The sequence below is a fragment of the Periophthalmus magnuspinnatus genome, chromosome 3, assembly GCF_009829125.3.
Source record: "Periophthalmus magnuspinnatus isolate fPerMag1 chromosome 3, fPerMag1.2.pri, whole genome shotgun sequence".
Taxonomy (NCBI): Eukaryota; Metazoa; Chordata; class Actinopteri; order Gobiiformes; family Gobiidae; genus Periophthalmus; species Periophthalmus magnuspinnatus.
In genome coordinates, this window is record NC_047128.1 from 14,779,255 (window position 1) to 14,792,687 (window position 13,433).

General features: G+C 43.8%; 1 protein-coding gene across 1 annotated transcript in view; it reads left to right on the forward strand.

Annotated features, from left to right (window-relative positions):
- The window catches only part of shank2b (SH3 and multiple ankyrin repeat domains 2b), a 130,745-nt gene that overhangs the window by 26,098 nt on the left and 91,214 nt on the right, over positions 1-13,433 (forward strand). The window contains exon 10 of the mRNA XM_055229816.1: positions 4,485-4,562. Within this exon, the coding sequence (XP_055085791.1) occupies positions 4,485-4,562 (78 nt within the window). The remainder of the gene's footprint in view (positions 1-4,484; positions 4,563-13,433) is intronic.

Below are 13,433 nucleotides of genomic sequence, written 5' to 3' on the forward strand. Positions count from 1 at the left end.
GATCCGTGAAATCCAAGTCCACGTGAAGGACTTAAGAACGCTGTTCTGCTCAGAAGACTAAACTAGGACTAAATCAGGACTAAACCAGGTCTAAACCAGGGCTAAACCATGACTAAATCAGGAGTAAGCCAGGACTGAATCAGAACTAAACCAGACCTAAACCAGGAGCGAACTAGGAATAAACCAGGACTTAACCAGGACTAAACCAGGGCTAAACCAGGACTAAACCAGGACTAAACCAGGACTGAACCAGGACTAAACCAGGACTAAACCAGAACTAAACCAGAACTAAACCAGGACTAAACCAGGACTGAACTAAAACTGAACCAGGACTAAACCAGGACTTAACCAGGACTTAACCAGGACTAAACCAGGACTATACCAGGGCTAAATCAGGACTATACCAGGGCTAAATCAGGACTAAACCAGGACTAAACCAGCACTGAACCAGAACTAAACCAGGACTGAACCTGGACTGAACCAGGTCTAAACCAGGATTGATCCAGCAGTAAACTAGATGTCCATGTATCTGAGCAAACTGTGTCTTGCCCAGTACAGATATATTATATAAGCATCTCTTGAGGTCAAAATAAGTCCACTGTGTACTGTCTGCATCTAATTATGAAGCATTTTATTTTTCAAGAATCAGGAAGTGTGTGTTAGCATGCTATTTTAAGGCAGTAAAATTCAGGTACAGAGACTCCAAGAAATAAAACTTATAAATGATGTCATAAAAATGTATTATTTAAGTTCCTCTGGAGACTGAACACAAAAAGTCCATTTAGTTTTGTATTTCCTTTCCTCTCCTTCTGTCCTTTCTCCCCCTGTCTCTCCCTTTCTCTCCTTGTCTCTTTTTCATCTCTTTATACCTCCTCTCTCTCTCTTCCCCACTTCCTCTTTCCCTAACTCACCTCTCTCCCTCCCTCTTCTCCCTCTCCTTCTCCCCTCCCCGCTCCTTCCTCTCTCCCCTCCGTCCCTTTCCTTCTCCTCTCTCTCTTTCCCTCTTTCGCTCGTTTTCTCTTTTTCTAATCCTCTTCTTCCTCACGTCCTCGTCCATCTCTCCTTTCCCTCTTTCTCCTCTCCGCTACTCCCTTTCTCTCTCCTCTCCCCTGTGTTCGTCTCCTCATTTCCCTTTTCTCCTCTCCTTCTCACCCTCCTCCTCTCAATCTCACCCTCGCTCTCTCATTCTTGTTCTTCCTCTCTTCTTCTTCTTCCTTCCTCTCTCTCTATCCTCTGTCAGCAACATATTCCCTCTGTCTGCCTCACTCTAAAGCTCCTTTACCTCCCTCCCTCTCTTCTCTCCCCCTCTCCTTCTGCTCTCTCTCTCATCTCTTTGTCCTCTCTCCCCTCTTTCCATTCCTCTCCTCCATTTCTCATCTCTCTCTATCCTCTCTCCTTGTATTTCTCCATCCCTCTTTGTTGTTTCATCCTCTTTCTCTCCCCTATCTCGTTCTCTGTCTCTCCCCTTTCTTGAACCCCATTCCCTCACTCTGCCTCCCTCTTCCCTTCCTCTTCTTCTGCCTTTTCTCCTCCCAACCCCCCTACTCTCTCTCTCTCTCTCTCTCTCTCTCTCTCTCTCTCTCCCTCCCTCTCTTTCCTCTCCTCCTCCCTCCTCTTCCTCTCTCTCTGGTCTAAATGTAAAACAGAGTGCATCGTGGGAGCTCCTCACAGATGGATCGAGCTAAAAATAACTCCAAAAATAATGTGTCATTAACCAGAGCTATAATCAGGACTAAACCAGGACTAACCTGGGATTAACCCAGGATTAAACCAGGACTAAGCAGGACTAAACCAGGACTAAACAAGGAACTAACCCAAGATTAAACCAGGACTAAACTGAACTAACCCAGGATTAAACCAGGACTGACCCAGGATGAAACCAGGACTAACCCACGACTAAACCAGAATGAAATCAAGAGTAAACCGGGACAAAACCAGGACAAAACCAGGACAAAACCAGGACAAAACCAGGACAAAACCAGGACAAAACCAGGACTAAACCAGGGTTAAACCAGGGTTAAACCAGGGTTAAACCAGGGTTAAATCGAGAATAAAGCAGTACTAAACCGGGACTAACCTAGGAGTATACCAAGATTAAATCAGGACTTTAATCAGAGCTAAACCAGGACTAAACTCAGACTAAACTGGAGCAATATTCAGTACTAAACCAGGACTAAATCATGTCTAAACCAGGACTAAATCAGGACTAAACTAGGACAGAATCGGGATTAAACCAGGACTAAACAAGGATTAAACTCAGACTAACCTGCAGCAATACTTAGCACAGTACTTAGTACAGGATTAAATCAGGACTAAACCAGGAATAAACCATGATTAAACCAGGAATAAACCAGGTGTAAATCAGGGCTAAACCAGGACTACGCCGGGAATAAAACCAGGACTAAACCAGGACTAAACCAGGACTAAACCAGGACTAAACCAGGACTAACCAGGTCTCTATATGTGAGTTTAAAATAGCTTGGTGAGGTGCATGCGTGGTGAAGCAGAATGTGGGCGAGTACAATCATACTGCTCTCTCTTTCTCTTCTATTTCTCCTCTCCCCCTCCTTCCCTCTGTCCTCCCTCCCTCCCTCTCTCTCTCCTTCTCTCCTCTGTCACTCTGTGTCGCTCTTTCACAATCTTACTCTCTCTCCCCTTCCCCTCCTTCTTCCTTCTCTCAGTTTTTTCCTCTCCTGATCCTCCGTATTCTCTCTACCCTCTTCAGCCCCCTCTCCTCCTGCCACTCTCCTCCTATCCTCTCTCCCTCAGCACTTCCTCTCTCTCCTCCTCCTCCTCTCTTTTTCTTTCTCACTTTCCCCTCTGCTCTCTCTCTCTTCCATCTCTCCCCTCCCAGCCCCTCTCTCCTCTCCTCTTTCCCTTCCCTTTCACTCTTTCGCCGGCCCACCATTCTCCTCTTCCCTCTTCTCTACTTCCTCTCTCTCCCCCCTCCGTTCTCTCCCTCCCCTCCTCCCTCTCTTTCTCTCTTTCGCTGGTTCTCACACAGTATATTTCATTCGTTCGCTGCTCGGCTTCTCTCTGAGGTACTACACATTTGTCTGTCCTGTTTTATACAATTTTCTGCGTTTTAAACCCATTTCTCCTGTTCGTTTGTTTCTTATTCTTTATGTAACTCACTCAGAGTTTGTTACTATAATCAGAATTAGGATTTTGATGATTTAAATTTGTGTTTTTATGTCAGTGTGGGACTAAAACTGGATTCAAGCTTTTAAATATTTGTGTTTTAATTGTAAAAGCTGCTGCAGAATTTTGAGTTCTCACTTTTGATGTTTTCTGTTTATGCAAGAAAATGTGTGGGCTGATGTGCCAGATTCTGAGGTTTCATTCTCAGGACTAGACCGGGACTACACCAGGACTAAACCAGGTCTAAACCAGGTCTAAACCAAGACTAAGCCAGGACTAAACCTGGACTAAATTAGAATTAAATGAGGACTAAACCAGGACTAAATTAGGACTTAACTAAATCTTGAACTTAACCAGAGCTACACGAGGACTAAACCAGGACTAAACCAGGACTAAACCAGGACTAAACCAGGACTAAACCAGGACTGAACCAGTACTGAACCAGCACTGGAGCAGGTTAAATGCAGAGGACAAATTTCTCCACAGGGACAATAAAGTGCACCTTAACCTTAAACCAGGACTATAGCAAGTCTGAGCCAGGACTAAACTGAACTAGGACTAACTGAGAACTAAACCAGGACTTAACCCAGACCTAACAAGGACTTAGATTTAACTATGGCTGTATTAAACCAGGATGTACCAAAAATTAAGACTGATTCAGGACTAAATTAGACTAGACTAGACTAAATCAGGTCTAAACTAGATCTTAAACCAGATCTAAACCAGCATTACATGGACAGGTTTTGCTGCATATTTGCTCTTTTATATCAGTGTAATTTTTACTCCGTGATTTTCACTTTTGCAGAAACATTTGACACATTCTGATATTTACAATTTCTAATTTTGTCATTTTAAAAAAAACATTCCACAGATCCCAACAGTTTTTTTTTGCATTTCTATGTTTCTATTTGTCCATGTGTATTTTTGATTATTTATTTTAGTAGGAGAAGATAGGAAACGAGGAGGTAAGGAGCCTGGAAACAAGGAGGCAGTAAACAAGGAGTTATGAAACAAGAAGAGAGGAAACAAAGATGTCGGAAACAAGGAGGTAGGGAATAAGGAACTAGGAAATAAGGAGGTTGGGAGCAAGGAGATAGGGATCAAGTAGCTAGAAAACAAGGAGGTAAGAAGCTAGGAAACAAGAAGTTTGGAAACAAGGAGCTAGGCAACAAGGAGGTAATAAACAAGGAGGTAGGGAACAAAGAGGTAGGAAAAAAATGGTAGGGGGCAAGTAGATAGGCATCAAGGAGCTAGGAAACAAGGAAGTTAGGAAACCAGAAGGTAGGAAACAAAGGTATTTTTGATGATTTATTTTCGGTTTGATTTAAATGTGTGCATTGCAGGATAAGTGCGCCCGCGTGCTGCTTGTCCGAGGAGCCGACAAAGACGTGAAGAACTTCAACAGCCAGACGCCCTTCCAGGTAAAGATCTGGATTTTTCACATAAGCATCCTTAAAGTTCTCATTATGGAAAATGTGTCCAGGCGAAAATGGGAACGGATCGTTATCAGAGCTGAGCATGTTTCTATGGAGACGAGAGGTAAAGAGAGGAAAGGTTAGAGGAAAAAAGTAGCTAGAAAACAAGAAGGGAGGGAAACAAGAAAATAGGGAATGAGGAGACAGGAAACAAAGAGGTAGGAAACCAGAAGGTGAGGAGCCAGGAAATAAGGAGGTAGGGAGGTAGGTTTAGCCTTGGTTTAGTCCTGGTTTAGTACTAATTTAGCCCTATTTTGATCCTGGTTTAGTCCTGGTTTAGTCTTGATTTAGTCCTAATTTAGTCCTGATTTAGTCCTGGTTTGGTCCTGGTTTAATCCTATTTTAGGCTTGGTTTAGCGTTGTTTAGTCCTGGTTTAGTACTGGTTCAGTCCTGGTTTAGTCCTAATTTAGCCCTTGTTTAGCCCTGGTTCAATCGTGGTTTAGTCCTAATTTAGCCCTTGTTTAATCCTGGTTTAGTCCTGGTTTAGTCCTTGTTTAGCCCTGGTTTAGTACCGTTTTGTTCCTGGTTTAGCCCTGGTTTAGTCTTGGTTTAGTCTTGGTTTAGTCCTTGTTTAGCCCTGGTTTAGTCCTTGTTTAGTCCATGTTTAGCCCTGGTTTAGTCCTTGTTTAGTCCATGTTTAGCCCTGGTTTAGCCCTGGTTTAGTCCTGGTTTAGTCCTGGTTTAGTCCTGGTTTAGTCCTGGTTTAGTCCTGGTTTAGTCCTTGTTTAGCCCTGGTTTAGTCCTGGTTTAGCTCTGGTTTAGTCCTGGTTTAGTCCTGGTTTAGTCCTGTTTTAGCCCTGGTTTAGCCCTGGTTTAGTCCTGGTTTAGTCCTGGTTTAGTCCTGGTTTAGCCCTGGTTTAGTCCTGCTTTAGCCCTGGTTTAGCCCTGGTTTAGCCCTGGTTTAGTCCTGTTTAGTCCTGTTTAGTGCTCCGTGGCCTCCCCTCTCCTCGTTTGTCAATGTGAGATGTGCTGTTGTAAACACCAGGGGGCAGTCACAGGAGACTGTCCCCCTGAGGAGCAGTGTGTTTAAGCAGAGTTTGTCCCTGTGATCATCAGGGAAATGGAAACACACAACACATTTCAAACACACCTGAGACACACACACAAACTGTCTGTACAAAGTGATGTTTGCATTGTCTCGTGTTTGCTGTGGTATGTGTTTTATAATATTTTTACAGAGTCTTTTTTCTATATCTGTGTTGAGGTTATGCACTGACATCATTTTATTTAAAAAGTGTCCCTCATCATTCTGACTGAGTGACACTGAGAACAATGAACAGCACTATGGAATAAATGTGTTTCTTTGCTTTTTAGTGACTCATTTTTGTCCATTAAGCTGTTGTTTTTCACCTCAAAATAATTAATCTCCTCACCACACAGAAACATGTGTCTGCTCCAGTGGTAAATGTGAGTCTGCAGTGTCCCTGAGCTTTCACTCTTCACTGGTTTTATACTGGTGACTTGATTTTCTTGTTTTAGAGTCTGGTACAAACAAAATATTTAGCAGAGTTGTAGACTTTTCTATTTGTTCTTACTCTGTAGCAGATTTTAGATGTAGTGTCCCTGTTTTGACCTATGAAACTGTGAGAAGCACCCACTTCACCGTTGCCATGGTTCCAGAACTTTAAGTAGGAAAGGTTCAACAAATCAATTAGTTTTGGACTACATAAGGCCTTCTATGACTCGACAGGCCACTGTGCTGACCCTCCCCCTCCAGGAATGAAACGGTTGACGCTCTTCAGAAATGAAAGCAGCTGAAGTACCTCAGAGAAACTATTGCCACGACCACGATACAAATCAAAGACCCTGGTGTTTGATGAAATGATCTGAGCTGAAGACTCCACTGAAACAAGAGGATCCAGAGGAAGCAGAGGAAGAAGAGGAAACAGAGGAAGCAGAGGAAGAAGAGGAAGCAGAGGAAGCAGAGGAAGCATGTGACCCGTTCATGCTGTAAATACTGTCAGTGTGGTTTACATACTGATCTGTAAATGTCATGTGGATGTTTTTATTTGTGTAAAACTGTGTTAATGTTTCATAAAGCACATGTGAGTGAAACTCACAGAACTCTCCTCAGTCTCAAAAAACCCACTCAACTGTAGCGAAGTCGACACTCATCACTCCAGCTCATTGGTTTATCCTCCCTGCTCAAACTTAAGATTGTGGTTTCAATAGGGAATGCACTGATCATCTTCTGACCAGACCCAGAGAGTTCAGCTCTGACCTTTGACCAGAGAGGACAGAGACACAGAGCACCTCCTTATCTTCTCTACACTCAAGAACTTACAACTGCTTAGTTCTTGCTTCTAAAATTTGAGCCCGTCTTTTAACATGTTTTTATCTTTAAGTGACTATAGCTGATCTGTAAGTAAAGCTTTTACATTTTCCTCATTTAAATCTTTACAGTTCTGTAATCAACAGCGTTTTGATTTAACTGGCCTTAGTCTGACCTGTGCAGAAAGGTGTCTTCTCCTCCTCTTTAAAAGAATAAGGCAGAAAGGTCTCTTCTCCTCTTTAGAGAAAATAAAGCAAAAAGGCATCTCCTCTTCAGCCTGACACTGCCTGAGCTTTGAGCTGTTGTTTAGATCATGTGACCAGTGTCTGTCTCAGCCCATCTGATTCTTCAGACCTGAAGTTTTCAAACCCGAGGACGTCAGACCTAAGAACTTTAAACCTGAGGACTTCAAACTTCCAAACCATGGGACCCATGGACCACACAGTGACTAAGATCTTTGCTGTCCTGTCGTGTGCGCACACATCACAGATTGGCTTAATCAATGTGGACTCACCTAACCTTAGATTACTCTTGGGCAGTTTATCTGGTCTTTAATCTTTAGTCTCCGGTCTAGAGCGACACTCATGCGTATTTCATATTCAGATCCTGTCGGTTTAACTGATTCACTAGTCAATAAATATGCAGAGACCAGAGTTTAATGACCAGTGATGTCATTTCCAGAGTTTATCAGACTTCAGAGCATTGTTTCATTATTAATTGATTAACGAATCTAGATAATTGAAAAGTTGAGTGGTGCCTCAAAACTCTTCTAGTCAAAGTCAAACTCTCACAAAGGCCGTGTGAATCCTCTTTTAGGACTAAACTTAACCCCATTGTTTCTGTCAGTCTCGTGTAAACCGTCTACACAGATGTTTGAGCTCTCACAGGAGAAGACGTCATGACTCACCTTTGACCTTCATATAACTTTGCATTCCAGGCTGTTTAGGCTCATTCTACATTTACATAGATGTTGATCCATGTCCCTGTACAAAGAAAAGGTTCTGTGGTGTTGAAAACAGTATCAGGTCAGGGCTTGTTCCTCTGAGATCAGATGTGAGGCTGTAGTATTGTGTCAGGAGGAACAGGACACACATAGATAAATATTTTTTCATTTTATTGAGGAATTTTCTGCAGAATTTTGATGTTTTCTGTTTCTGCAAGAAAATGTGTGGGCTGCTGATCAGGACAAGACAACAACAAGGACTAAACCAGGACTAAACCAGGTTTCAACTCTGGATAAAACCAGATTTTATCGAGGTCTAATCCAGATCTAATCCAGGTCTAATCCAGATTTAACCCAGGTCTAATTCAGATTGTATCCAGGTCTAATCCAGATCTAACACAGATCTAATCCAGATTTTATCCAGGTCTAATCCAGATCTAATACAGGTCTAATTCAAATGTAATCCAGGTCTAACCCAGATCTAATACAGGTCTAATCCAGATCTAATACAGGTCTAATACAAATCTAATCCAGGTCTAATCCAGATCTAATACAGGTCTAATCCAGTTTTATCGAGGTCTAATCCAGATCTAATCCAGGTCTAATCCAGATCTAATACAGGACTAATCCAGATCTAACCCAGGTCTAATCCAGATTTTATTCAGATTTAATCCAGGTCTAATCCAGGGCTAAACTAGTACAGAACATCCAAACCCAGTCTGCTTTCGAATCAGAATCATTTCGTACGAACACAAAAATGATTTACTATAACGGACTTTAAAACAGAAATGGTTTAGACCTGTTTTAGTCCAGGTCTAGACCAGCTTCAGTACTGGTTTAGACCTGTGTCAGTGCTAGTCTAACCCTAGTTTTAGTTTAGAATTAGTCCTTATTTAATCCTGGGGGAGGAGGACCTTTTTTGAACAGTGCCCTCCCATCCTCCTGTGCATATCCCTGTGTGTCAGATGCCCTCCCATCCTCCTGTGCATATCCCTGTGTGTCAGATGCCCTCCCATCCTCCAGTAGTGCGGGTCACATGTCTGCTGTGAAAGTGCAGATGTTGTGTTTGGGTAAATGATGCAGGAGACTGGACTTTGTGGATGATCTAAGCTGTGTTGGACAGTTTGCAGAGGACAAACCTTCTCTTTGGTTGTTTCTATCTTTGTTTTTTGCTCTCGCTCTCCTCCCACTCGCTGCTCTGAAACTCAACGCTCCGAAAGTGCTGCGCTCCAGGTACCACAGGCTCTCCACAAACATTCAAACAGGAGAGCGGAGAAACAGGAACACGGCCTTTAAAAGAGACGTTTGAAAATGATTAAAGCTCATGAGACAGGTTCTTATGTTTTAATCGTTCTGACGTGGTTTGGTGGCATAGTACCTGTGGTAAATATTAGAAATAAATCAATAAATTCACTGGCCAATATATATGGGACCGATATTTGCACATTTTATTGTATTGAATATCGGCCTTAAAACACAGTCTTACCAGTTTAAGGGGGAAAAAAACGGCTATGTTTGAGTTTGTAGAGAATTTAAATTACAGGATGTGGGTAAATATTAAAAATTGGTCTAATATATATCGACCTAAAAATATCAGTAAAGCTGATCGACCATTGGTTGCTGTGGATTCTCAACAATTGGTATCAGTATCGGCCATAAACATATCGGTCGATCTCTAGTAAATATTTATCATAGTTTTACATCGGTTAAGTGTCGGTTTGTGGAATAAAAAAAAAAGTTGAAAATAAAATCGGAACTGTTTTGGCTCTTGTTTACATTATGGTTGCTAGGTAACAGTTATGGATTTACCCCTACGTACGTCACATCTGGCACCCGTGTCCAACCAGGAAGTACACTTATGAATTTAACCAAAGTTTAAATAGAAATTAATGAGTTACGAGTTCTAAAATGAACAGATCCACAACATTCGGATCCCAGGAAAGAGCCAAAAGTCCCATCAGTATTGCACAAAGTGTTTTTTGTTAGCTTTATGGAGTGTTAAGTATGTGCTCACATGTATGGTTAATGGATGTGGCAGGTTTATGGTTCTGGTAGTAAACGCTCCTCTGTGTAATGTGTAATCGTCATGGTAACGGTTGGGTGAATATCAGAATTTATACATTTATATATTTATACTTCTGTACTGCGGTGGCTCCAGTCCTCTGACCTCATTATCCTGTTTATGTTTCACTTTATCGTGACCTCATCGTGACCCCTCGTTACCACCCCTCCCTCTCTCTTTCTATCCCTCCCTCCCTCTCTCCTTTCTCTCTCTCTCTCTCTCTAAAAGCATATGGTCCAATTATGAGTGCGGCATTTATTTAAACAGATGAAGGAGAGAACGTGGAGAGGGTCAGGTTAGGAGGAGGGAGAGGAAGAGAGAGGGTCAGGTGTGCTACGAAAAAGAAGAGGGAGGGAAAGGAGAAAGGAGAGAGGGAGGAGAGGAAGAAAGAAAAGAGGAGTGGAGAGGCTAGTGATACAGAGAGGGAGAGGTAGGAGAGAAGGAGAACAGAGAGAGGGGATCAGGTGTGTTAGTCTGTACTAGAGTTACGGAGAGCGGGAGAGAGTGAGAAAGATATGGATGGAGGAGTGGGAGATGGAGGTGGAGAGAGGAGGGGAGAGAGCAGGAGGGAGGAGAGAGAGCCTGGGGGTTGATATCTGTAGGAGAGTCCCAGGCATGTGTGTGCCTCATTAGAACAAGAGAGAGAAGGGGCAGGGACGTAGAGAGGGTGAGAGGAAAGAGGAGGCGGAAAAGAGATAGAGTAGGAGGGAGGCTAGAGGTAGAGAGAGGAGGGAAAAGATGGAGTAGAGGGAAGAGAGAAGGAGAGTGAGGGTTGATATCAGTGGATGAGTCCGAGGCACGTGCACCTCATTAGAGCGAGAGAGAGAAAGAGAAGGGGCAGGCAGAGAGGGTGAAGAAAAGGAGATGGAGAAAAAAGGGGGGAAGGGGAGGACAAGTAGAGGGAGAGAGAGGAGAAAGGGCGGAGAGATGCAGGACAGAGAAGAGCTAGAGATTAGGAGAAGGGAGGAGAGAGGAGGGGAGAGATGGAAGAGAGGAAGGAGAGAGGGTGGAGCGATAGAGGAGAGGTGGAGAGAGATAGAGGAGAGTGAGGAGAGGGGGGGAGAGATGGAGGACAGAGGAGGAGAGAGATAGAGATGAGGAGAGGGGAGAGGTGGAGAGAGATAGAGGAGGGGGGATGGAGGAGAGAGATAGAGAGGAGGAGAGGTGGAGAAAAAGAGAGGGGGAGAGGTGGAGAGGAGTGAAAGAGAGGGGTGGAGAAAGAGAGGGGGGAGGTGGAGAGAGGAGGGGAGAGAGAAATAGAACAGGAGGGAGGAGAGAAGTAGAGGGAGAGTGAAGAGAGGGAGGAGAGAAGGGGAGAGATGGAGGAGAGAAGAGGAGATAGATAGAGAGGGGAGAGGTGGAGAGGGATAGAGGAGAGGGAAGAGAGAGGAGGGGAGAGATGGAGGAGAGATTTAGAGAGGAGGAGAGAAGACTGATAGCACAGGAGGGAGGAGAGATGTGAAGAGAATAGCTGGAGGAGGAGAGGTGGAGAGAAGTAGAGAGGGAGAGTTAGGGCTGACATCGCTTGTAAAGTCCCAGGCGTGTGCGCTTCATTAGAGCGAGTAGGCGACAGACTCGGGGACAAACAGGAGCTCATCGCTACAGGCTACAGCGCTAACACAGGCTAACATATAATAACACATGCTACTGTACGCTAACACGTGTTAACATAAACAGGGACGCAAACAGGAGAGCTACAACTGACACATGATGACAGACGAGTCCACGATGTCAGCCTGTCCCTGCTGTGTGCGACTCTATTTTTACTAAAACCTGAGACATGACATATATTTTCTTTAGTTTAATTTTATTTTATTTCATCTTGACCAAATGGATACAGTCAAATCTAGAAGAACTGACAAAAAGACTGACAAACTAATACAAGAATCACATTTCAGAACATGTTTGTACAGATCTAAACTACAGGGTTACACATTTGTATGCAGAATAAGACCTTATGGAGCACAGGGAGGGCATCTGACACACAGGGAGGGCATCTGACACACAGGGAGGGCATCTGACACTCAGGGACATGTTTGTACAGATCTAAACTAAGATTAGCTGTTTTTATGCAGAATCAGACAGAAGATTTCGATTTGAATGTGCTTAATCTTGCAGTTGTAATTCATAATATTTTATTATGAAAAAAAAAAAAAATCCCAGGTGAAGATGACCCACTTCACCCACGTGTCCCAGCCCCTCCTCCTCTGTTTAATGCAGCCTCTTGGAGCATGCTCACGTTTAATCATTTCTGATCAGTTTGAGTCGTCCAATCAGGGCTGTGCATTGGTGTCACATGTCTCCTCTCCTCTATCGCTCCTCGTATTGTTCAGAAGCAGCTCTCTCTCTCTCTCTCTCTCTCTCTCTCTCTCTCTCTCTCTCTCTCTGTCTCTCTCTCTCCCTCTCTTCTCCCGGGTCAGAGTCACACTTTGGCTCCTCTGGGTCTCACTGTTGGACTTGTGCTTTTTGCTGCAGTCGATTTCTGAGATCAATAAAGTTCTGCCTTATCTTTACCTCCATCCAACAGATCAATCTTCTCTCCTCTTTCTCTCATGCAATCTCTCTCTCCATCCCTCTCTTTGTGTCTCCCCGTCAGCCCCTCTCTCCCTCCTCCCCTTCTCTCTCATCCCCCTTTCGCTCTCCCTCCTCCTCTTTATCCTCCCCTATATCTCCCTTTCATCTCTCCCCCTCTCTTTTCCTCTCCTCCTTCCCCTCTCTCCCTCCTCTTGTGTCTCCCTTTCTCTCTCCTACCTATATTTCCCTCTTTCCATCTTTTCTTTCTTCCTGCTTCTCCTCTCTCACTCTTTCTGTCTCTCTTTCACCTCTCCCTCCTTTTCTCACCTCTCTCCTCCCCTCACTTCCTCCTCTTTCTTGTCCTCCTCGATGTCCTCCCCCTCCTTCCTGCCCTCTCTTTCCTCTCACCACCTCTCCCTCCTTCTATCCTCTCTCCCTGCCCTCTCTCTGTTCCACTTCACACCCTCCCTCTTTCTCTCCCTCCCTCTACCTCTTCCCATTCCTCTCTCATCTCTCTCTACCTCCCCTCTCCCCCTCTCTTTCTCTCCCACGCTTCTCTCATCTCCATCCCTTCCTCCTCCCCCCTCTCTCCCCCCTTTCTCTTTCTCCTCTCTCCCTCTTCTCTTCCTCTCTCTCTCCATCTCTGTATCCCAGTGTGAATCCTACACATGTACTGTATCTGTTTCCATGACGATGTGAGGAGAGAACTGGGAAGCTCGTGGGGAGGGGGCAGAGGCTCGATTCTGAGTCGAACAAACACATCAGTCACTTTCCAATATTTTCTTTTAACTCATTCAAACTTATGTCTTCTTTAAAATGTTGTTTTCTCTTCACAAACATACCTGGAGTTCTTCTCTCAAACAGAAAACAGGAAAAAGGAACAATATTTTTTGTTTTAGTTCATGATCATCAACGTTATATTTTTACATCTGAAATCAGACGTTACTCAGCTGTGCTTTGTTTCATCAGGTTTAGTAACAGTTAAAAGAAAAAAAACTGAATTTTGTAAACTGGACAAAAGTTTG